At 40.1% G+C, this 20464-nt stretch overlaps 1 protein-coding gene across 1 annotated transcript in view; it reads right to left on the reverse strand.

Moving 5' to 3' along the window:
* The window catches only part of COPG2 (COPI coat complex subunit gamma 2), a 120825-nt gene that overhangs the window by 59310 nt on the left and 41051 nt on the right, over positions 1-20464 (reverse strand). Inside the window, exons 6-9 of the mRNA XM_008512905.2 lie at positions 14509-14584; positions 12953-13045; positions 11631-11717; positions 10397-10554 (exon numbers count right to left, since the gene is read on the reverse strand). Coding sequence (XP_008511127.1) covers positions 10397-10554; positions 11631-11717; positions 12953-13045; positions 14509-14584 — 414 coding nt within the window. The remainder of the gene's footprint in view (positions 1-10396; positions 10555-11630; positions 11718-12952; positions 13046-14508; positions 14585-20464) is intronic.

Consider the following 20464-nt stretch of genomic DNA (forward strand, 5'->3'; position numbering starts at 1 on the left):
GAAAATGCAAAGGACCTAGAATAGTCGAAAACAATTCTCAAAAAACTAAATATATAAAGCAAACACTGACAGATCTGAAGAGAAAAATAGATGGCAATACAATAATAGTAGGAGACTTCAACACCCCACTTTGAATAACGGATAGAACATCCAGATAGAAGATCAGTAAGGAAAAAGTGGACTGAAACAACATTATAGACCAAATGGACCTAACAGACGTATACAGAACAGTCCAGCCAACAGCAGCAGAGCACACATTCTTCTCAACTGCACACACAATGTGATCTATTCTCCAGCATAGATCACATATTAGGTCACAAAATATATCTTAACAAATTTAAAAGGATTAAAATCATACCAAGTATCTTTTTTGACCACAATGGAGTGAAACTAGAAATCAACAACAGAAGGAAAACTGGAAAATTCACAAATATGTGGAAATTAACAGACTCTTGAACTACCAATAAGTCAAGGAATAAATCAAAAGGGAAATTAGAAAATATCTTGAGACAAAAACATGACATTGGGATGCAGTAAGTGCAGTATTAAGAGGGAAGTTTACAGTGAGAAACCAACTTTTTGAAACTCCATCTATGATAATGTACATACAAAATCAAAAAGAACTGCCAGAGAAATTCTGAGAATTAACAAGTGAGGGGCGAGCGTCATTTTGTCCAAAACTGATCTGCTGGCCACCCAGGAAAAAAGCTGGATTCCTATGGACCTCCATTACAACTGGACTCAGCCAAATGTGTAAGGCAATCAATTCTGGTCAAGCACAAAGCTTGGACTCAAGCTCCTTCCCATCATGCCAAGGGAGGGGCTGGTACTTCCCCAACCGTGAAGGCGGACATAGGGATTCCCACGACTAGTGTGTCGTATCATACAACTGCAAGCTTTGGATCCCAGCCCCTGATTATGCCAGGGAAAGGCTGCTTCTCCTCAAAATTTATGCTAAGTTGTCAAAATAGGTTCTAGTTTATCCAGTTGGTTGGCATATAATTGTTCGTAGTAGTCTCTTATGATCTTTTTTATTTCTGTGGCATCAGATATAATGCCTGCCACACTACATTACTTCTGCCACCCATCCCTGATCACAACAGTGAGTGGTTGATGCTTCTGTACTTAATGCAGTTTAAAAGCCTCAAAGCCCAAGGGTTATAATTCCTCTCTCATGATGTAAAAACTGCCCTGATAGACCTCTGTACACTGACCTAGAATGAATGGGCAATGGGGGGCCAATAATGGCTAATAAACATAGGAAAAGGTTCTCAAACTTATTAGTAATCAAGGAATTACAAATTAAAACCACAATGATTTGACAAGGATGGCAAGACAATTCAATGAAGAAAGAATAATCTTTCACCAAATGGTGCTGAGACAATAGCAAACTCACATTGCAACTGGATATCCACAGGCAAAAGAATGAAATGGGACCCCTACCTCACACCATTAAAAAATCTATCTCAAAACGTATCAAGGACCTAAAGGTAAAAGATGAAACTATAAAACTCTTAGAGGAAGAAAGCACAGGTGTAAATCCTTGTGACCCTGGATTAGACGATGGTTTCCTAGGTATAATACCAAAAGCACAAGCAATCAAAGAAAAAAACAGACAAACTGGACTTCATAAAAATTTAAAACTTCAATACTTCAAAGGACACTATAAAGAAAATGAGAAGACAACCCACCTAATAGAAGGAAATATTTGCAAATTATCTATCTAATAAAATCTAGTATCCAAAATATACTTAACTACTACAATTCAACAATAAAAGACAACTCGATTTTTTAAATGAGCAAAGGATTTGAATAGACCTTTCTCCAAAGAAGACATACAAATGCCCAATGAGCACATGAGAAGATGTACGACATCATCAGCCATCAGGGAAATGCAGCCTTTGTTACTGTCAAACCAACAACTAACTTGTACAATTTTTTTTCAATCAGACTTTTCCAATGGGAAAAAACCATCCACAGTGAGATATGTCTTCACACCTACTATGGTGTGTATAATAAAAAAGACAGACAATACTAAGTGTTAGTGAGGATGTGGTGAAACTGGAACCTTCACACACTGCTGGCAAGAATGTAAAATGGGACAGCCACTTTGGAAAACAGTTTAAAGTTAAACATAGAGTTACATAATGACTCAGCAATCTACTCCTAGATAGACGCTTAGGAGACTTGCAAACATGTTCACATAAAAAATTATGCACAGGGGCCTGCCTGGCGGCATAGCGGTTAAGTTCAAGTGCTCTGCTTTGGCGGCCCGGGGTTCACCAGTTCGGATCCTGGGCACAGACCTACCACCGCTTATCAAGCCATGCTGTGGCAGGCATCCGACATATAAAATAAAGGAAGATTGGCACAGATGTTAGCTCAGGGCCGACCTTCCTCAGCAAAAAGAGGAGGATTGGCGGCCGATGTTAGCTCAGGACTAATCTTCCTCAAAAAACAAATTATGCACAACTGATAATAGTGGCATTATTCATAATAGCCAAAAAGCAGAAAGTACCCAAATGTCTATCAACAGACAAATGGATAAATAAAATATGGTATAGCCACCCAGTGGGATACTATTCAGCTATAAAAAGAATGAAGTACTGATATTTCTACAATACATATGAACCTTGAAAACACTGTAAGTGAAAGAAACCAGAAATAAAAGACCACATATTGTATGATTTCATTAATATGAAATGTCCAGAACAGGAAAATCCATAAGAGACAGGAAGCAGATTAATGTTTTCCAGGGGCTGTGGGGAGAGGAGAATAGGGAGTGGGGTTAACGGGTTAGGGGTTTCTTTTTGGGGTGATAAAAATGTTCTGGAATAAATGGTGGTAGTTATACAACTTTGTGAATATACTAAAGACCACTGAATTATATATTTTAAAAAGGTGAATTTTGGGGTCAGCCCGGTGGTGTAGTGGTTAAGTTTGCACACTCTGCTTCGGTGGCCTGGGGTTCACTGGTTTATATCCCAGGCATGGATGGATCTACATACTGCACATCAAGCCATGTTGTGGTGGCATCCTACATACAAAAGAGAGGCACAGATGTTAGCTCAGTGACACTCTTCCTCAAGCAAAAAGAGGAAGATTGGCAATAGATGTTAGCTCAGGGCCAATCTTACTCACCAAAAAAAACCAGGTGAATTTTATGGTATGTGAGTTATATCTCAATAAAAAAATATATTATCTCAGATTAGTAAAATTTTTAAAGTCTGACAGCATCAAGTCTTGGCTCAGGTAATCTCACACCACTGGCTGGAATATAAATTGGTACAATCACTGAAAAAAAAGTCTAACATTACCTAGTAAAGAGATGTATACCCAATGATCTAGCAATTCCACTCGTAGATATATACCCTGTAGAAATGCATGCTTACATACAAAGAAAGAAATCTTTGGTCATGAGGCAGTGTGGTATAGGCACAGGGATGCTGTTTATAGTGATTTCATTAATAAGTGCTCAAAACAGAAAGCCATTCAAATGCCCATTAACAGAAGAATGAATATAAATGAACTAGGAAGTATTCAATCAAGGAGATATACATATAATTAAAATGAACTAGAACTACAGCAAAAAACAAAGGTGAATCTTAAACCAAAATATTGAGTGAAAAAAACAAGCAGCACAATATAGCATGATTCTGTGGATAGAGTGTGCAAAACAAGGCAAAACTAAACCATACTGTTTGGGGATGTTTACACAAGGGGTAAAAATCTAAAGAAAAGCAAAGAAATGACTACCATAAAAGTCAGAATAGTGGTTTCTGCCGGGGGTAGTTATGATCAAGAAAGATACATAAAGCACTTCTGGGATACCAGAAATGTACTACTACCTAATGCATGGTCATTATCTGAGTGTTCCCCAGCAACTAGATACAATGTACATACAACTATAAATTTTATGCATTTTTTCAATATGTACATTATGTTGCTCAAGTAAAAAATTTTAAAGAATTAATATTGTATATTCTCTCTTGGACACAGGGTTCTAAATATGAGGTCAATTTTGTTACCAGTGATACACAGATCAACTACAGTCTTAGGTTTTTATACTTGATTTGTCAGTTTCTGAGACAGGTGTGTTTAAATTTTCCCAAGAACTTAATTTCTTATATTTCTTTAAGATTTTGCTTTACATATTTTGAAATAATGCTATTAAGTATATACAAGTTCATTTCTGTTATATCATTTTTTAGATCGTTACTTTTCTCAAAGTACAAAATCCCATTTTGTCTTTTTTTTTTTTTTTTTTAAGGAAGATTAGCCCTGAGCTAACATCCTCCTCTTTTTGCTGAAGAAGACTGGCCCTGAGCTAACATCAGTGCCCATCTTCCTCTACTTTATATGTGGGATGGCTGCCACCATGGCTTGCCAAGTTGATGCCATGTCCACACCTTGGATCCAAACCTGCAAACCCCAGGCCGCCAAAGCAGAGCATGTGAACTTTACCACTACGCCACCAGGCCAGCCCGTTCCATTTTTATTTCAACATAAAGCTTTACATTCCATTTATAGTCTTAGTTACTAACCCAATTCTTTACCTAACAAAGTTTAATATTAACCATTAACGAGATCTTCCTCCCAAACAAGCCCCCCCCCCCCCGCCCCCAAAAAAGCTTAGCATGCTTTTACTTCCATCTAATACCACCTTCTACACCATAATTTATCATGCCGCTGTCCTCTGGAATGTTTGAGCTTGCTATTAAATTTTAAAAAGTTACAATGTCATCTATTTAGAATGATCAATTGTTATACTATTACTTCTTAAATCCACGACTGCCTTCTGAGCCTCTATTTGTTCCTGGGGGAGTAAATCGATGGACGATTCTCACAAAGTGACTGGTAAACTATTTGCAGTAAACCCTTATGTCTGAGAGCACCTTTCTTCCACCCCCAGTGTGACGGTCTGGCTGGGTACGGAATTCCAGCTGACAGTTATCTTCCCACAACCCTGGGCACACACGCCCCACTGCTGCCTTGGCTGCAATGCAGCTGAGAGAAATCTGAAGTAAAACTATGGGTCAAATATCTTCACTTTCATAGAACTTTTAGAATTTTCTCTTTATCCTTGATGTTAAAAAAAGTTCAGTTAGAATGTGCTTGCTTGTTTATCTTTGTCCTTCATTCTACTCAGCATTTGGTGCTTTTTTGTTTTTCTTCACTCTGCAGATGGTATCTTTCTTTCTACAGGTCTGAGAAATTATCAGCCAATTTTGGAAATTAATTTTGTATTAAATTATAAGAAAAATATAGAAAAGTACGTGATGTAACTTTTATGGATGGCATGTTTGTGTGCCCCACCCCCCACCACCTAAATTCGTATATTGAAGCCCTAACCCACAGTGTGACTCTATTTGGAGCCTATTTGGAGCCGGGGCCTGTAAGGAAGGAAGTAAGGTTAAAGGGGGTCATGTGGGTGGGGTCCTGATCTGCCAGGATTAATGTCCTTATAGAGGAGACGACAGAGAGCTCCTCCTCCTCTCCGTACACAGGTGCTGAGGGAAGATCACGGGAGCTCACGGTGAGAGGGCGGCCATCTGCAGCCTGAGAGAAAGCTCTCACTGAATGAACAACAACCCTGCTGGCAGCCTGATCTCGGGCTTCTGGCCTCCCCAACTGTGGGAAAATGTATCTCTGTTGTTTAAGCCACCCAGTCTGTGGCATTTTGTTATGACAGCGCTAGCAGACCAGTACAGTAGCCAACCTTGAAAACACCCCCAAGAATTCTTGTTTCCCTTTATTTACTCCCTTGTGTAATCCCCATCCACACTGAACCTTTTATCCAACAGAACTCTGCAGAGATGGAATGTGTTTTCAAACACTAGATCATAAAAATGATTGTGACTCCCACTTTGCACTCTCTGGTATCACTCGCTCTGGGGTAAGTCAGCCAAAATGGTATGAGGTCACTCAAGCAGCCCTGTGGAGAGATCCACACGGCAAGGAACTGAGGTGTCCTACCAACAGCCTGCATCGAGGCACGAGTGGCATGCGTGAGCTACCGTGGAACCAGATTCTCCAGCCTCCATCAAACCTTCAGGTGATGCAACCCTGGCCGACATCTTGGTTGCAACCTCATGAAAGACCTCAAGCAGGAACCATCCAGCTAAGATACTCCCAAATCCCTGACCCACAGAAATTGTGTGGGAAAATAAATATTTATTGTCCTTTTAATCTGGTTAAGTTTTGCAGTAATTTGATATGCAACAATAGACAACTAAATCATAACTGAATTATTACAAACCTACCATGATTAAGAAAATAAGTATTTCAAACACTCCAGAAGCCCCCTACATGCCACCTTCCAAGTACTACTGTGCTGCTGCCCTAAAGATAAATACTATCCTAACTTTTAATACTATACATTAGTTGTGCCTAAGTCTGAAATTAACTTACATGGAACTATACAGAATGTATGTGTGTGACTTCTTAGTGAGATTTATCCATGTGGCTGCATTTAACAGTAATTTGTTCATTTCCATTGTTGTATGCTACTGACTGCATACACCACAATTTATTTTTTGATTCTAGCATTGATGGACATTTGGACTATTTCCATTTCAGAGCTATTATGAATAATAGCACTAAAGGTATCTTTAGTATGTCTTTTGACACACAAATGTATGCATTTCTGGTTGGTATTTAAAGGAACCCAAATGAGATTCTGATTGGGGGTTCACTGAATCCATAGATCAAAAGAAGAAGATGTAACATCTTTCCAGTATTAAATATTCCACTCTAAGAACATGACATATCCCTCCAATTATTCAAGTCATACTTTAAATGACACTTCATAATTTTCTGTGTAGAGATTTATACAATTTTTGGTAGATTTATTCCTAAGCATTTGATTTTAGTACAAACAGTACCATCTTTTCAAAATTGTATCTTATCTGTTGGTTGCTTATATATAGAAATAAAATTGATTTTGGATATTGACCTATCCAGTACCCTTGGTGAATTCAAGTATCAATTCTAATAGATAATGTGTAGATTATTTTGCATTTTCTATATACACAATCATGTTGTCTGCAAAGACAGTTTTATGTCCTCTTTCAAATCTTTAGATATTTTATTTTCTTGACTTACTGCACCAAGTAGGACCTCCAGTAAAATGCTATTCAAAAAATTAGCAGGCATCCTTGTCTCACTCACAATCTCAAGGGGAGAGCCTTTAATAATTTGGCAACAAGCATAAAGTTTACTGGAGATTTTTTGGTACTCTTATCAGAATAATGATGTTCCCTTCTATTCTTTGCCTTGAAAAGAGATTTTTAATCACAAATTGCCATTGAATTGCTTTCTTTGCATCCATTAAGATTTTTCTCCTTTATTCTTTAAATGAGAAATATTATGTTGATTTTTGACTGTTAGATCATCCTTGCCCTGCTAGAATAAATGCTTATTGGGAAGTCTTTATTTATTATTTCTTCATTTCTCTTTTTTGCTCCATTCTCTCACATCTCCCTCTGGAATTTCAATTACATATCAAGTGGTAGGCCACTTGATATTACCCCACAGTTTTCCGAAGCTCTGTTTATTTTTCTTTAATCTGTTTGCTCTCTGTTCTTCAGATTAGTTACTTTCTATTGCTCTATCTGCAAATTCACTAACTCTAACCCTTTCACTCTTTCATCAGCCATCTCTAATCTGGTGTTAGGCCCATCCAGCAAATTATCCATTTCAGTTATTGTACCTGTAGCAGGCAGAATGGCCCCCAAAGATGTCCATGCCTTCCTCCATGGAACCTGTGAATATACGACCTTACACGGCACAGACCAACCCCTGGCTGACAGCTAGAAAGGAAACAGGGACCTACAATCTATGACTGCAAAGAAATAAGATTGGAAGTAGATTTTCCCCCAAAGCCTCCAGAAGCAACAGCACCGTGCCAACATCTTGACCTTAGCCCATGAGACCTACGTCTAACTTACAGAACTGTGAGGTGATAAATGGATGTGGTGACAGGCTGTTACATTTGTGGTAATTTGTTATGGCAGCAATAAAAAACTAATACCAATTCTGGTACCTGGAAGTGAGGTACTGCTATAACAAATACCTAAAATTGTGGAAACATCTTTGGAATCAGGAAGTGGGTGGAGCCTGGAAAAACGTTGAGTAGAATGATGAAGAAAGCCTAAACTGCCTTGAAAGATTTATCAGACATCTGGTCTTTAATGTCACTGCCAGTGAGGGCTCACAGACTGCTTAGAGAAAGCTGGTCTAGGAGGAGCAGCAGGAAGTGAGGAAGTTACTATAAACTGGAAGTAGGTAAATCCTTGTAAGACATCGGCAGGGAGCTTGGTGTAACTGTGTCCTGCAGTCATGTGGAAAGCAGAACTTGTATGTGATGAACTTGCATATTTACTTGAGGGACTTTCCAGGGAAAGTGTTGAAGGTGTGACCTGGTTTCTTGCTGTTTATAGTAAAATGTGCAATGGCAAAGAGTACCAGTGGACAGCAGCTTTGGCCCATGCCCATGAGTTCCAGCCTGCCTGTGATCTTGCCTTTCTGACAGCCTGCCCTATGGATTTTGGACTTGCTTAGCAAGCCCCAAAACTGCATATGCCAATTCCTTGTAATAAATCTCGTTATATATTTATCTCCTATGGATTCTGCTTCTCTGGTCGAATTCTGACTGATACAGTATTTTAAGCTCTAGATTTCATTTTAGCTCCTTTTTATAGTTTCCATTTCCCCTTTTCATTCATTATAACTATTTCCCATTAAAGTCTTTAACAAATTTACAATAGATGCTTTAAAGTTTTTATCTGCTAATTCTAATATCTGAGTCATATCAGGGTCAGTTTCTATTGATTGCTTTTCCTCTTAATTACTGGTCACATTTTCCAAATTCTTTGCACTTCTCGCTATTTTTTACTGTATATAGACATTGTGATTAATATGATGCAAAGACAGAATTTATAATGTTTCTCTAGCAGGCAGTGAACTAGGCTGGAATCAAACTCCAAACTTGATGTCTTCCACAGTAAGTTGCAGCTGAATTCTCCATTCTGTTCTTTCAGCTTCAGCTTCAGCTGACAGCTTCTGCTTTTTGCCAGGTTTCCTAGAGTCTTTCCCTGTATATGCATAATTCAGTGGTCAACAATTTTTACAGTTTAAAATTGATTTTGAGTTTCACCCCATTCGTGGCTCCCTCCTATCCAGGATTTACACTCTAAGTTTTCATTACTCTTCCGATTTCACACTGTGTTCTGACCCCCCCACCCCCACCCCGTCCAGTAAATACGGTGTTTTCCTCTGATCCCACACCCAGGAACTGTGGAGTGCCCTCAGGAGACCAGCCAGAGATACACAAATCTTCACCCAGGATAGCTTCTGTCTTTCAGGCATCAGCTTCCCTGCAGTTTTTGCCTGCTTTTCACCACTCACCAGTTCTTTCAGACAGTTGTGGGTTTTCTTGTTCTGGGGAGACAGAGTTTTGTACTAATAATAAAATCATTATTTGCAGGAGGGCTAACATCAAGCTACTCCACCATTACTGGAAGCAGGAAGTTCAACCGAAGATTTTTTAATATTCCATTTTACCTTCTCTGTTGACATTTACGTTATATCTCCTAGTCTTTTTTAGTGATTACACAGGAGATTATAATATTCATCCTTATGTTATCACAGTCTACCATCAAATAAAATAACACTACTACATGAATAATACAAACCTTACAAACGTGTAGTTCTGTTTGTCTCCCTCATGCCCTTTAAATAAATTGATCATTTAAACAAATAAATCATTAAACGCAGTATTTCAACACTCTTTTTTAGAAAAATAAAAGGAATAAACAAGATGATTCGTTTTTTGTGTTTTTTTTTAAGACTGGCCCTGAATTAACATCTTTTGCCAATCTCTTTTTTTTCCTTCTTCTCTCCAAGTCCCCTCGAGTACACAGTTGTATTTTCTAGTTGTGGGTCCTTCTAGTTGTGCTATGTGGGATGCTGCCTCAGTATGCTTTGATGACAGGTGCTAGGTCCATGCCCAGGATCTGAACTGGAGAAACCCTGGGCCGCCAAAGCAGAGCGCGAGAACTTAACCACTGGGCCACAGGGCCGGCCCCACAAGATGATTCTTAACATCACTTCCAGCTTTCACATTTAATTATTGTATACTCCATGATCTATAAGTATTTTTTGTTTAATATCAGTTTGTCATTGTATTATCAGCAATCATAATCTATTAAGTACATATACCAAAAAACACATTAAGAAAAAAAGAAGGTGTGTTACTTGGAATTCTATGATTTTTTTTTTCAATTTGGAAAACATCAAATCCCTGTGTAAAGTTGGCACTGCCTAAAAAACATTCATAAAGGAGGTAAACTCTTTGGCATATTAACCAGCAAATGGTTTAAGTGAAGACACTTACCCTTCCTCATTTTCTTTTAGTAAGCGACTGGCAATTCGGATCAGCATGCAGTAAGCAAACTGTGATTTGAGACCGCATTTAGTGAATTTATTCAACATCTTAGAAACAGCAAGGCGATCGTTCTTCTTAAGGTGATACAGGACTCCCAATGCATGGTACTAAAGAACAAGAAAAAGAATGTAATATACAGGAAGCTGAGTGGGAAGAGGATAAAACTTACATGAAAATAGAATCATATGGAACTAGATTTTTAATAAAAAGATACCCAAGTATAATGTATACAACTAGAATATCTTTTTTATACTGAATCAAACAGGCAAGACTGAGGGATGAGTTTCTAATTCACCCCCAGAAGTAGTGAACTCAGACCGGGCAGTATTAAAGAGGTGACACAATCTGAAGAGGCTCCAGCAGGCTCAGCACTACCCATATGTCCCTAGTACAAAGGCTCTCAGGTCCAAAGCCTCAGCAGTCTTACAGGTCTCTTTTAGTGGCTTTAAATCATCTGTGGCCATGTTAGTAGTTAAAGGATTAATCTCCTAAAGTAGGCATAAGAAGTGTAATTATCGTGGCACTTTGTGTGAAAACATAACGATCACAGTTAGGAGAGTGAGAATGTTTCCCAAGGGAAAAATTACTGTTCTATTTCCTTGTAACTGAATATGCTAACATGAGAAGTTGTAAACATTGAAAGGGGATAAATAAGTACCCTCTCAAATACAAATGGGGTACTTTACATAAAATTGCCAGTTAAGAATTTACTCTTGTTCCTTTTAATTAGGAATAGCCTATGAATATGAAAAGGAGATCTTTCCAACAAAACGGTTTTAAAGCTTTACAAACTAAAAATTACCCTTTAATGTTTTTATAATGTCTACTAAAATCAAGGCCTAAAATGCTTGGAAGTGAACATCCTCTTCACAAATTATTTTTCAAATAAAGGGCTGAAATGCATTGTGACCTTTGGAATGAACATTTCAAACTACTACTGAATATAAGAACCTTTCTCGAACGTCCTTACAGTTTCTCCTAAACACTAGCAGGGCCCATGGCAGTAGTCATAATTAGTAGGATACCTACTTGAGAATATGCACTAATAGGCTAGTTAACAGTAAGCTGCTTAGTATTAGACTTTAGCTAATACTCATCTGCGGAATCAATAAATTACCCCTACAATATGTGGTTAAAGAAGGTTGATCTTAAGACATAAGCTAAGGTGATTTAATGACAGTACCTGAACCATAATATTATCACTTGAAGCAGCTTCTTGGGCTTCATTGACCCAGCGCTTAACAACATCATAGCTGATCTTCATCATGTGCTAAATATGGAAAAAATTAAGAACAGACAATGCATGGTCACCAGAAGTTTAGAAACATGAGTTCATTTTCTTGGAAAATCACTAAGAGAAATTTCTAACAGAAAGAAACAACTTTGTAACTTTGTAAGTATTTCAAGTCTCTATTCCTGAGGCAACTGATAAACCAGAAACACTTTCTCCAAGACCTCTTTGCAAAGGTGACTATGTTTGTGGGTTGGGCGAAGTGTGAATAAGGAAGCAATTAGAGGGGAAGGACAGGAAGGGAATGGACAGTCAATAGAATAGTACTTAAATAATGTTCACATTACAGGTTTCACTTCCAGGAAACTCACCTAGAAGAAAGAACCAGAGTCCTGATATATCACCTGCTGTGAAACTTGACCAATTATATTCCAGAATCAGGAACTTCTCTGATTCAGATGATCTAATCCATTCAGACATCAGTTACCAATTTTAATCAAATGCAATGTGATAGGTTGTAAGGAATAAATTTTGTTTTGATAAAAGAAAGCAAGAAAAGCTGTGACTAAAACAAAGATCACTTCCTGGGAGGAAATTTAGAAGTGGGCTAGGAGACTTGGAGCAAAGGACACTGCAGACACAGGGCCCCAAGGAAAGCAGAGGACAAAGAAGCAAAAGGTAAGAGTGCAGGTCACTTCCAAAGGAAGATTTAAAGAGAGAGATGGACCCTCAGTTTCTTCCCTGTCCCTCACCTCCCCTTCACCTACCATCTTTATTATGTGTACAACATAACTTTCTAATTACCAAAACCTTTCAAATATATGAAAATTTCACGTTTTTAACTGCCCTTTTTTTTTTTTTTTGAGGAAGATTAGCCCTGAGCTAACTGCTGCCAATCCTCCTCTTTTTGCTAAGGAAGACTGGCCCTGAGCTCACATCCGTGCCCATCTTCCTCTACTTTATATGTGAGACGCCAACCACAGCATGGCTTGCCAAGCGGTGCCATGTCTGCACCCGGGATCCGAACCAGCAAACCCCAGGCCGCCAAAGTGGAACGTGCACACTTACGGGCTAAGCCACCAGGCCGGCCCCCTTAACTGCCCATTTTAATTGCTAAATGCTCCCCCGGCAGAGAAAACATTCTTGGATAAAGTAATAGAGATGTATGCACATTTTTTAAACGTTTCATTTGTGAGAGAATCTTAGTGCTACTTTGTTTTAGCAACTAGAAACTGTACCTTGCATAAGAAGCAGGGGGCTACTTGTTTACTTACTAAGGAAGATACCAACGCTGAACTGGATACGCTGGAGACTTTATCCACAATGGCCTGCTTCATGTATCTTTCAATGGCTTGCAACATTGTTCCCTATTAACATTCAGTAAAGAAAAAGCTGTTAAAGCAGACATTTTCACGCAAAATTACCACTTCAAAATAATTTACAAACACCAGTCATATATTTGTTTCTGTGCAAATATTTAGAATGCATTCAAAGGAACACATAATAATCATATCTCAGAGGGTGGAATCCAGACAACGGAGTGGAAGCTTCAAGGAGGAACACTTAAGAGTATATGTAAGGAAGAAGGACTGTTCAACAATGAAGTAAACTGTCTCAAAGTGGAGCATCCCAATTTGAGGAATTAGAGGCTCAACTTATCAGGGGTGATATAAAACTAACTCCCAGATGGGGATGGAAGCTGCTTTTGAAGTCCTGAAGATACCTCTATGTGAAGGGGATATAGAGTCCTATAAATCAAATGTGATCCCTGATTATTTTAGATACGTAAGAAATTAAGTGTTTAATATACTACCATAGTGAGCCCTCAATATGAGATCCTCTGAAAACAAAGTTCTTTTTCAATTTCACTGGAAGAAAGCTTAGCACCAGGAAGGCGCTGACATATGAAGATGCGTAAACAGACTGAGATCAATATTCAGATAATGAGTCTGATCGCTAGTACTGGCGTCAGCAAGTCTTATGCTACCAATTTAATGCTAAAAACAAAAACAACCACAACAAAACAGCTGAGCAGAAAAAAATACTAAACTGTTTCTATTTCTCCTTCTAGGATCCAGATTTACCATTTGATCCTGCTCAACCTTTAAAACTTGAGAAGATACATATAAAATATACCCAAGCAGGAATAAAGCTGAAATAGTATTCAATCTGCGTGGCAATGCCCAGCCCGCCATTCATTTTAACCTTTCCTACTCAGAGGTCCTAGGAAGGGACAGCCTAACATAACTATATAATTTCATCCCTCCAGAGACAACAGACAGAGTCAAGGTTACACCTGACTCAGACCCAAGTAGATACAAGCAACTGGCTGGGTGATGGCTAACCAGGCCTCTAATCAGATCTCTTAAATAGCTGATGAGGAGGCTCGAGCCTGGTAAATGATGGATCATACTAGTAAATATCTGAGAAATCTTGCTGCTGAGTTCCTTAGAGCTGCCCTATTTCTTGCTCTGGCATCTGGCTGTAAGGTTTACCTCAAATTCTAAGAGATACATATCCTGTAATAAAGCTTAAAGAAAAAAAAAAAACTAAATTTGAATGGTTTTTGTTTCCTGCAAGAATGTGCCCTGACAATAACAAAAGTCGATGAAGGCAAATAGAGAGAGAAATAGACTATCTAAATAAACAAAAGGAAAAAACAATCGAAAAGAAAAAAAGCCTGGAGCCACGAAAGCCTTTCTGGTGGTCATGTTTCTCTTACACTGAAGATTCACAAAGTCAGACTAGAGAATCCCACTAAATTTACATGGCCACCTGCAGACAAACACGGTGTACCCTTCGATGACTGAGTAAAACAAAGAGAACTTACATCAGTGATTCTGCAGAGAGCCCTGATGGCCGGGCCTCGGTACACATCTTCCTTTCCGGTCATGTCCTTAGTCAGACTGAGAAAAATCAAATAATTTATCACGAGATCAACTGGAGTAGAGTCTTCTCTCCTGTGGAGTCCACCCCTAGCTAATTCCAGCTGTCCCCAAAGTTATCTTAATGCAGCTACTGATTCAACAAATACTTATTGAGTGTCTTCTTTGGATAAATATTGAAACTACTGTGTAAGAAGACTGTTGTAAATCTTAAGAACAGAGCAGTGAGCAAAACAGTCTTTGCTTTCATGGAGCTTACATTCTAGTGGGAAGAGAGAGATAATAGTCACATAAATACGCTAAATGCATTATTTTAGATACTGATAGTTGGCATAAAAAATAAGACAACGGGGTAGAGATACCCAGGCTGAAATCCTCAAAAATCCTAAAAATCCCTCAGACTAGACATTAATTCTTTAAAAGAAAATGACTAAAATGATTAACTCCTGAGGTCTCTCTCAGACATGGCGTTCTAAAATGACAACTGTCAATGGCTTCAAGCCTTTCTGCTGAGCTTTAAAAACATGCAGAGAAGTGTGGACTGCTGTACAAAATTCTGTGTCCAACTTTGAAGAGGTTCTTCGCCTTTATATTATATTATTCACTCTTTTGTCCTCCCTTCCCCTGTCCTCCGCGCATTTATACTACCCCAGACTGACTATTCACATCTCCTCCCTCGCTCAGCTTCATTCACATAATCCACAATGGCCTACAGCTCCAACTCACGCCATTACGACACCAAGACGAGAAAGTTGTGAATAACTGATAGTCCTTCCACGTCTTTTTTCAATTATAAAAGTATTTCATTCATATAACAATACATTTTCAAAATATTCAGAAAGGCATAAAATATAAAGTCAAAGTCTAAGTCTCCCCTCACTCACCCTAGCTTGTAGTGCCACTCAACTAGAGACAACCACTGTGAACGGTTGCCTACGTTTTCTCAAGGAAGTTTATAAAAATACATACAACCACAGAGACTTAGAAAAATGCATGCCAATGGATCTCCACTCTTCTGGCACCTTCCTTTTTTACTTAATAATATAACTTGAGAATCTTCCCATATTGGCAGATTTTTTTGAATATCTCAACATATCTAAAATATGTTTTTAATGCTAGCACAGATTTCATTGTTTGGATATAAATAATTTATTAACCAGTGTTTTTCACAAATATTTGCATTTTTCCAATTAGATTAAAAACCTCATGGTTGGCAAGTTTGGTTTCTTCTCCTTGGCTTGTAGATGGCATGAAAGTTGCCATACACAATATGTAAACAAATAGGCATGCACGGCTGTGTTTCAATAAAACTATGTTTACAAAACGAGGGCGCAGTTTTGGCCATGAGCCACAGTTTGCCAACCCCTGTTCCATATGTCTCTCTTAGCTTGGGCTGCCCTGACAGATAAGCTTACATACAGGTAGTTTATTTGGGAATGTGTTCTGAGGGAGGAGAAGCAAAGGACAGGGAATTAAACAGAGAAGGAGGGAAACTCACTCTCAAGAAGTTCTCTCCACTATGTCACTGCGACAGGCAACTTGTTATCCACTGAGCAATCTTCTGAGGAGCCTTGTGAAATACATCTCAGAACCACATATCCAAGTGATGAAAAGGAAAGAATCTATCCACTAGTTCTTAGCCCCTGGCTGACACTTAACCCCAGAGTGTTAACTCACACATGTGAGTTCCAAGTGAGTGCCCAAACTGGAGTGCCAGAGAAACTACAGGGCAGGAAGCGAAACACACAGCGCATGCTTGAAGTAAGGCACTATCGATGCAAGTGAACACAGAACTGTTGATGACAGCCACAGCTGGAATCAAGATAAAGCCTGAGAAAATGTGAAGTGGCTCAAAAGTGGCACCCAATACCGTCCAGCCTTTGCACCCCTCAAATCTGAACATGTCTTCCATTAAATCTAATCTGTCATGAGTCTTCAAGATGGTAACTATCCACTATTTCTACAAGAGACAGGAAGGTGAGTGTAACATGGTACAATCCTTGCTGCTACACCTCATTCCAAAGCAATAACTGATACTCACCACCTCTTTCCTCTAACGACTCATCCTACATTTCCCCCACTCTTAGCCCTCGCTTCATCGTATCTTGGTTATGTGTCTGGCAGGTGTCTCAAACCCTTATCCCAAAGGATCTGAGCCTTTTGTTGGATTTACCCTGGGTGGACCATTGGTTGTTCCCTATTCACCACAGTCTCAAGCATGAATGCACCAAAATATACTCAAGCGAATTCTAGATAACAGTGCTCTTTGCCACCTTTATATAGAAACAACTCTAGCTCCTGATAGGGATCAAAGTCAATTATCTCTATGAGTACAGCAGCTCCTTTCTTTACCCGCTGGTCCACTAGCACGAAGAATCCAAAGTGGTCATCATTTTAAATATGCAAACTGGCTCAACTCCTGCCCCAGGATTTCTCTGACACTGGAATGTGAGATGTCTGTGGTTGCCAACTTGTCACTCAGACATGTGTGATCCAACAGTGTGGGATATTTCTGTGCTGGAGACAATACTCAGCCAGTAAGAACTAGGAATCAATGGGTTAAATGCTTCCCCTTCCTGTCCCTTGAAAACATTGTCCCCTGGGAACCAGGGCCTCAAATTCACATTCAGGGTGGGGATGGGAAGCATAAATTCTACAAGTGGGTCACAGGGAATCAGGGTGAGAGGGGCCAGTCCTACCTACTTCTTGATTCCTGGACCCACATATTCTATTTATTGGTGACAGTACCATACACTAACCATTAATTCAATGCATATACTGTATCTTGGAGGAGAATTCCCCAACCTCACAGGGTCCTAGCTCCAACCAAGTACCTCAGCTGAGCATTCAACAGGCCATCCCATCAGTGCATTGGGCCATCTGCTCTTAGGTGAAGCAGAATATGATAAAACTCTTGGATCTCCTTGTCATGAGCCCACTGTCACACCACTTCTGCCATAAAATGAGTGGCAATGTCATGCAGGATACCATGAAAATAAATTAAGAATAACTGCTTGTACCACAACTCGGACCTACTGCAAACCCCTGGTTCACCTTATATTTCATGGTGGTTTTGCCATGTAATTTAAAAAAAAATACGTATATAAACTTATCAATCTTTTCTTTTATTGCCTCAGAATTTTAGTCATAATTAACAAAGCTTTTCCCTGCATCAAGGTTAAAGAGAAATACACTCACGTTTTCTTCTAGTACTTGTATGGTTTTGCATTTTAAATTTATATTCCTTATCCATTTAGAGTTCATCCATGTGTATGATGTGAAACAGGGATCTAATTTTATCTTTTTCCAAGTGGCTATTCAGTTGTCCTAGCACCAAGTATTAAAAAGTACATGTTCGGACGTCACCAAGATGGCAGAGTGAGTAGTCTTCTTTGTCTCTCCCCCTTCGAATCTACAACTAATTGAACATTCATCAGTTAACAAAGGACACCCATACAGCATCTCAGGACACCTGAGAGACCCGTGCTGCTATACATCAGAAGGCGGATGGACTTCCCCCTGGGAGGAGGTGGAGATAGGTGAAAACTCTCCGACCCCTGACCCCCGGACAGCCTAGTACCTGCAAGCGGCTTTCTTCCAGCAGATTCCCCCATAGCATCTCCATGCACCAAGGGTAGGAGTGTGCACACACCGGCGGAGCGATGGTGGAAACAGGTGACTACAGCCCTTCCTAAGCCCCCCGCAATTACACGTAAGCCCAGAGGGAAACTCCAGGGTCCCACACCGGCAGCAGGGAAAGCCTCTACTCACCATTAGCAGAGAGGCCCCACCCAGCATTCAGAATGCTGAGAGGCACCAGAAGAGGAGGATCCCGGGAAGGGCAGCGGCCTGCCAGCCACCGCCAGACTCACAGACTCCGGCTGTGCTCCAGATGGGGAAAGGGGCTCCCAGAGATCCCATAGGAGTGGACTGGGGCTGGGTGGAGTTCCAGCGGCCCGGCTCCACAGCCCAGGGGGAAAATCCAGGGTCCCACACCAGTGGCAGGGAAAGCCTCTACTTGCCATTAGTGGAGAGGCCCCGCCCAGCATTCAGAACTCCGGGAGGCTCCCGAAGAGGAGGATCCTGGGCAGGGCAGCAGCCCGCCAACCACCGCCAGACACACGGACTCTGGCTGTGTTGAAGAGGGGAGAAGGGGCTCCCGGAGTTCCTGTGGGGGTGGTCGGAGGCTGGGTGGAGTTCCAGCAGCCTGGCTCTGTGGCCCAAGGGGAAAACTCTACAGTCCCACAGCAGCCTCAGCGAAAGCCTCTGCACAGCACTAGTGGAGAGGCACCGTCCAGCAATCACAAGGCTGGAAGGCCCTGGGGCAAAAGCAGCATAGCTAGGTGAGCTAACCACAGACTGCAGAAGATACCCATAGCTCTGCTGTGACCTATAGAGGACAAGTGAGATTTTGTGGGCTCTGACAGTGACAGAGCTGCAAATATAGGTGTCCCTGCTCCCAGCTGCTGGGAAAGCCCATGACACCGTTGCAGAACCCAAGGAGGGAGCATGTCTAGGTGGTCTGCAACAGTAGGCACCAGCAGCCTGAAGCCCCCTTGCGATTGCCCCCACAGCTGATGATGGACCCCACAAGACCACTGTGACTACGAGGAGGGGCCCAGGTCCAGTTAGCAACAGCTGACAAGGTTCCTGGTCGGTGCAGTCTAAACAGCTGCACCCCTACACACACACCAGTAGAAACAAGTGGAAGCAGTAACTAAACTATCTCTATGCGGAGGCACAAATCCACGCCATCAAGCAGTATGAAAAAATATATTAAATCTCCAGAACAGAAGGAAAATGACAAGTACCCAGAAAACAATCCCAAAGACAATGAAGCCTATAACCTAAATGATGATGACTTCAAAACAGCCATTATTAAAAAACTCAACGAGTTAAAAGAGAATACAGATAGACAACTCAACGAGTTCAAGAGCTATGTCACAAAAGAGCTTGATACTATAAAGAAGAACCAATCAGAAATACTGGAGATGAAGAACACAATGGAGGAAATTAAGAAAAACCTGGACTCTCTGAACAGTAGGGTCGATAATATGGAGGACAGAATTAGCAATTTTGAGGACAGGAATATAGAAATGCTGCAGATGGAGGAGGCGAGAGAATTAAGACTAAAAAGAAAAGAAGAAACTCTCTGAGAATTATCTGACTCAATTAGGAGATGCAACATAAGGATTATAGGTATACCATAGGGAGAAGAGAAGCAGAAGTGGGCAGAAAGCCTGTTCAAAGAAATAATGGCTGAGAACTTTCAAAACCAGGGGAGAGAAATGGAACTTCATGTGACAGAAGCCAATAGATCTCCAAACTTTATCAATGTAAGAAGACCAACCCCAAGGCATATAGTAGTGAAGCTGGCAAAAATCAACGACAAAGAGAAAATACTAAGGGCAGCAAGGCAGAAGAAAATAACCTACAAAGGAACCCCCATAAGGCTATCAGCAGATTTCTCAGCAGATACCTTACAGGCTAGAAGAGAGTGGAATGATATATTCAAAACTCTGAAGGACAAAAACCTGCAGCCAAGAATACTCTACCCAGTGAAAATACCCTTCAAATATGATGGAGAAATAAAAACTTTCCCAGATAAACAAAAGTTAAGGCAGTTCATTGCCACAAGACCTCCTCGGAAAGAAATGCTCAGGAAGACCCACATACCTGAAAAATCAAAAAAAGGAAAGGGGTTACAAAACCCAGAGCAAAGGAGATAAGTAGAAGGACAATAACAGAAAGTAGCAGCTCTCCATCAGAAGAGGTTAGCAAAAGTGAAATAAAACATAAAAGATAGAAGGAAGAGAAACACCAAGAATAAATATATTCCTGTCATTTTAACCACAAACTCACAACACAAGAAGGAAGAAGGAAAAAAAAAATCTGATAATA

The sequence above is a fragment of the Equus przewalskii genome, chromosome 4 (genome assembly GCF_037783145.1).
Source record: "Equus przewalskii isolate Varuska chromosome 4, EquPr2, whole genome shotgun sequence".
In the NCBI taxonomy this organism is placed as follows: domain Eukaryota; kingdom Metazoa; phylum Chordata; class Mammalia; order Perissodactyla; family Equidae; genus Equus; species Equus przewalskii.